General features: G+C 36.7%; 1 protein-coding gene across 1 annotated transcript in view; it reads left to right on the top strand.

The window, feature by feature from the left end:
• Nucleotides 1–3,037, top strand: part of LOC128216260 (mucin-2-like) — a 99,259-nt gene extending 96,222 nt beyond the window's left edge. The window contains exons 72-81 of the mRNA XM_052922829.1: nt 84–152; nt 355–423; nt 618–934; nt 1,133–1,201; nt 1,399–1,467; nt 1,667–1,735; nt 1,927–1,995; nt 2,194–2,262; nt 2,459–2,527; nt 3,023–3,037. Coding sequence (XP_052778789.1) covers nt 84–152; nt 355–423; nt 618–934; nt 1,133–1,201; nt 1,399–1,467; nt 1,667–1,735; nt 1,927–1,995; nt 2,194–2,262; nt 2,459–2,527; nt 3,023–3,037 — 884 coding nt within the window. The remainder of the gene's footprint in view (nt 1–83; nt 153–354; nt 424–617; nt 935–1,132; nt 1,202–1,398; nt 1,468–1,666; nt 1,736–1,926; nt 1,996–2,193; nt 2,263–2,458; nt 2,528–3,022) is intronic.
• The last annotated feature ends 2,912 nt before the right edge of the window (nt 3,038–5,949 follow it).

The raw sequence follows: 5,949 nt of genomic DNA on the forward strand, positions 1-5,949 counted from the left end.
TCCATTGATTTTATTTCGATAGCCACTACTTCGTTCACTTATTTTTGTTTTCGATATTAAATACCTTCGTTTTTGAAATTTAGGCACCACTCCGTCGCCGACAGGACCAGGAGTACCACCGCCAGGACCAACCACACAGGCACCAGGAGTTGGTAAGTTGTTAAGACTTTTAAAAAAAGATTATTTCTTTTTATCTCAATGAAGACCTCTTCTCTCTTTTAATTAATGACTTTTATAATTGGACCGATATTTATCAAAACAATAATATTACTCCATTGATTTTATTTCGATTGCCCCTACTTCGTTCACATATTTTTGTTTTCGATATTTTATAATTACGTTTTTGTAATACAGGCACTACTCCTTCGCCGACAGGACCAGGAGTACCACCACCAGGACCAACAACACAGGCACCAGGAGTTGGTAAGCGGTTAAGAGTTTTACAACAAAGTAATTTTATCTTAATCAAAACTTTTTATTTTTCTTTAAATAAATGAGTTTTATAATTGCACTGATATTTATCAAAACAATAATTTTACTCCATTGATTTTATTTCGATAGCCCTTCTACGCTTACCTATCCTTTTGCTATTGAATAACTATGGTTTTGTAATTCAGGCACCACTCCGTCGCCGACAGGACCAGGAGTACCGACCCCAGGACCAGCCACACAGCCACCAGGAGTACCGACGCCAGGACCAGCCACACAGCCACCAGGTGTACCAACGCCAGGACCAGCCACACAGCCACCAGGTGTACCAACGCCAGAACCAGCCACACAGCCACCAGGTGTACCAACGCCAGGACCAGCCACACACCAGGTGTGCCAACGCCAGGACCAGCCACACAGCCACCAGGTGTACCAACGCCAGGACCAGCCACACAGCCACCTGGTGTACCAACGCCAGGACCAACCACACAGGCACCAGGAGTTGGTAAGTGGTTTGGGGTTTTAAAATGAAGGATTTTTATCTCAATCAAGACTCTATATTTTTCATTAAATAAATGAATTTTACAATTGCACTGATATTTATCAAAATTATATTTTCACTCCATTGATTTTATTTCGGTAGCTTTTCTACGTTCACGTATCGTTCTTTTCTTGATTGAATTCCTACGGTTCTGTAATTCAGGCACTACTCCGTCGCCGACAGGACCAGGAGTACCACCGCCAGGACCAACCACACAGGCACCAGGAGTTGGTATGTTGTTAAGACTTTTAAAATGAAGATGTTTTATCTCAATCAAGACACTATTCTTTCTTTTAGTTAATGACATTTATAAATGGACCGATATTTATCAAAACAATAGTATTACTCCATTGATTTTATTTCGATAGTCCCTATTCGTTCACTTATTTTTGTTTTCGATATGAAATACCTACGTTTTTTTAATTAAGGCACCACTCCGTCGCCGACAGGACCAGGAGTACCACCGCCAGGACCAACCACACAGGCACCAGGAGTTGGTAAGTGGTTAAGAGTTTTAAAATGAAGGATTTTTATCTCAATCAAGGCTGTTTATTTTTCATTAAATAAATGACTTTCACAATTGCACTGATATTTATCAAAATTATATTTTCACTCCATTAATTTTATTTCGATGGCCCCTACTTCGATCACATGTTCTTATTTTCGATATTGAATACCAACGGTTTTGTAATTCAGGCACTACTCTGTCGCCGACAGGACCAGGAGTACCACCGCCAGGACCAACCACACAGGCACCAGGAGTTGGTAAGTTGTCTAGAATATTAAAAGAAGATGTTTCATCTCAATCAAAACTCTTTTTTTAATTAATGACTTTAATAATTTAACCGATTTTTATCAAAAGATTAATTTTACTCCATTGATTTTATTTCGAGTCCCCCTACTTCGGTCACATGTATTTGTACGTGATATTAAATACCTACGGTTTTGTAATTTAGGCACCACTCCGTCGCCGACAGGACCAGGAGTACCACCGCCAGGACCAACCACACAGGCACCAGGAGTTGGTAAGTTGTTAAGACTTTTTAAAAGACGATTATTTATCTCAATGAAGACTCTCTTCTTTCTTTTAATTAATGACTTTTATAATTGGACCGATATTTATCAAAACAAAAATATTACTCCATTGATTTTATTTCGATGGCCCCTTCTTCGTTCACATATTTTTGTTTTCGATATTTTATAATTACGTTTTTGTAATACAGGCACTACTCCGTCGCCGACAGGACCAGGAGTACCACCACCAGGACCAACAACACAGGCACCAGGAGTTGGTAAGCCGTTTAGAGTTTTACAACAAAGTAACTTTATCTCACTCAAAACTTTTTATTTTTCTGTATATAAATGAGTTTTATAATTGCACCGATATTTATCAAAACAATAATTTTACTCCATTGATTTTATTTCGATAGCCCTTCTACGTTCACGTATCCTCCTTTTTTATTGAATACCTATGGTTTTGTAATTCAGGCACTACTCCGTCGCCGACAGGACCAGGAGTACCACCGCCAGGACCAACCACACAGGCACCAGGAGTTGGTAAGCTGTTAATACTTTTAAAAGATGATTTTTTATCTCAATCAAGACTCTCTTCTTTCTTTTTATTAATGACGTTTAATACCGAAACAAATATTGGAAACAAGTTCTTTTGTCTTTGGAAGATTGGGAGCTTGTTTATTTCACGTCCTACTTCTGTTAAATTTTAGAAAAACATCAAAAGGAATTGTGGAAATACCGAAACAAATATTGGCAACAAGCTTGTATTGGCCTTTCAAGATTGCGAGTGTGTTTATTGCACGTCCGGGTTTTGTCGTATTTAAGAAAAACAATCCAACGGCAATGTCCTCATTTTTTATGTATTTTTGCTCATATCTGTTGGTCATATGGAGATTTAGCAAGCTATACCTTTTAAACTGATACCTGAATGCTAGGGAGTAACCAGTCATCAACAGTTAACAGAGCATAATGACATGATACAACAAACATCGTGTTTGTTAATCGGGTTACTTGAAATATTTACATGAAAACCTACAGGAACAAGAGCAGTAGCCAATTGTTTAAACATCAACCGAGTTTAATGGTACAGGGTAAACGCCAAAGACATAGAACATAAAAACAAACAATCACAAACGAGAAAGAAACGTGGAACAACACCACAAACTCCACAAACAACACAGGACATATATACTATATAAAAACTAGGTATGTCTATTAATGATTAATAGTTAACGCATTGGAACGGTCAGTACAATGTAATTTTACTGGGGGTTTAAATCAGTTTGCGTGCACATCCACATAGTTATCAGAGAGGTTTGTTTTTAGAATGCGACAAATACGTTGGTATGGGGGATTATGTGGACAACCTTGAAGTAACGAGTGCTGGCCAGGATATAACCAATGCTTTCACGGAGAGCGGAGAATACCTGACGACCGCTGTCGCCTCGTCTCTCGAACTTAATATCGGTGTTGCTAACGTTGAATCAGATGTCACAGTGGAAACCTTCTCGGTCAAAATCGAGGCAGATACTCCTGGAGCTAAAATTGAAAGCGTCGAATTGGTGTTATTGCAGGAGGATGACACTACGTTGACAACTCTGGTAACATTCTTATTTTATCTTGTCAAAATTATATCATTGTTTGATGCATATGTTTTAGTATAAGCCAATCCATGTCCGTTTTTAATCCGAATGTGACATACAAAGAATGCTTCTGGCGTTTTCCAATTCCGTATTCTTGAAGTAGTGGGTGTCGATTGCTTTCTTTATTCAAGATGAAAATGACGTCGTAAATATATTTTTATTCATGAAGTCATCAAACTGGCTGTAACAAAAGCGAGTACTTCTAAATTGAATAGCGATGTTTGTTTTATTTGGTTTTAATGTGTTCTGGTGTATTAGTAGCAAACTTTACATACTTGAACGTTCTCTATTTCCTTAAGATTCGTATTTTTTTTAAGTTTAAAATTGCAGATTTATGTTTATATTGAAGAACATGCACTAAACCGTTAACAATAACTGGACTTATTATGACGTCATTTCCGGAAGGCGGTTTCTTTGGTAACGAACAGTGCGCCAAATTCTGGAATAAATGGAAGAAAAAATACTTCCAAAGGAATATAATGATTGTTCAGCATATAATCATAAATCCGTTTCGACAGTTTAACGATATTTTCAACAATCCATGCACCGCGGTCTCGTATTGTACATGTTTACACACCGAACTCGACGTGAAACAAAACAGCGTCCTATCATAAACGTCTCTGTATAATTATTGTAGATGTAACGAATATATGGTTATTATTTTTAAATTTAAAGTAACGTTTTAAAACAGGAGCATGTTCTGTTATGAATTGCCTTAGAACAAAGCCCCTTGGCGGGATTAAGATATACGGAAACTGCGGTTGAATTCCATGTGTACTCATGTTGTTATTTTGCTTTTGTCTCGACTAAAAACACTTTTTGGAGATAGCTTGTTATTATACCGGTATATATTTGAATGTTACCACAAGGTTTTGCTGGAATAATAAGAATGAAAACATACCAATTTATTTATTTGAATGTGTTTTTTTTTAATTTGTAGACTCTAGAGCCTGTGTCCCTTACTGGGCCCACATTTAGAAGTGTGACGGGCGATTTCCCGGCAGATTTTACAACTGGGAGAATGCTTTTACGCTTAGAGAGTGACATAGAAACGACTTTCAAGTTATCTGACTTGCTCATTAAGGCTTGTTTCGAACCAAAAGGTGAGAATCACCAATTCAAGAAAGAATTTTTTCATTAATCGGAACATCTCGGACATTTTCCATCGAAAACAACCTCGGATGTATGTAGGCGGTTTCTATGTCAGAATTCTTTACATTTAACTATGCTGCGAGTAGATCGCGTAGTAATTTTAATTTAGAAGTCTATCCTAGGTTAGGGACTTGACTCTTAAAAATAATATTTATATAAGCGATAATATATTTCAGTTTGATTCGATTTGAACAAAATAATACAACTTACACGTTAACACACGAAAATTCATTATGATTATTATTATTATGATTATTATTATTATTATTATTGATCAATTTTACGATTTCTTTCTTCTGATATACTAGTTTACATCTTAGGTTGTTTTCTTCTGATGTATAAGTATACATCCTAGGTTGTTTTCGATGGAAAATGGCCGTGGAGTTCTGATAAAATATATGATGTCAAATCTCGCTATGTCGAAGTCGTTGGGACTTTGGGGAATACTTTGAAATAACGTAAAATAAAAAAAATCCCCAAAACAAAAAGAGTTTAACTTAACCCAACACAATCGGGATTAAAATCAACATAGCCAGAACATTGAGATAACAGAGTTTGACATAACGAGTTTTGACTGTATTAACCAACACAAATTAGGTCATCAAACATACAACACAGGACCAACCAAACCGACACCAGGAACTGGTAAGGGGTCTAGAATATTTAAAGAAGATTTTTTTTTTTATCTCAAACGAGACTCTTTATTTTTCTTTTAATAAGTGTCGTTTATAATTGCACTGAAATTTATTAAAACAATAATTTTACTGCATTGATTTTTCCATGGCCCCTTCTTCGTTCATATATTCTTGTTTTCTTTATTCAATACCAACGGTTTTGTAATTCAGGCACTACTCCGTCGCCGACAGGGCCAGGAGTACCACCACCAGGACCAACCACACAAGCACCAGGAGTTGGTAAGTGGTTTAGAGTTTTAAAATGAAGTATTTTTATCTCAATCAAGCCTTTTTATTTTCCTTTTAATTAATGACTTTTATAATTGGACCGATAATTATCAAAACAATAATCTTACTCCATTGATTTTATTTCGATGGGCCCTACTTCGTTCCCATATTTTTCTTTTCGATATTAAATACCTACGTTTTTGTAATTTAGGCACTACTCCGTCGCCGACAGGACCAGGAGTACCACCGCCAGGACCAACCACACAGG

Source organism: Mya arenaria, chromosome 14 (genome assembly GCF_026914265.1).
Source record: "Mya arenaria isolate MELC-2E11 chromosome 14, ASM2691426v1".
Lineage (NCBI taxonomy): Eukaryota > Metazoa > Mollusca > Bivalvia > Myida > Myidae > Mya > Mya arenaria.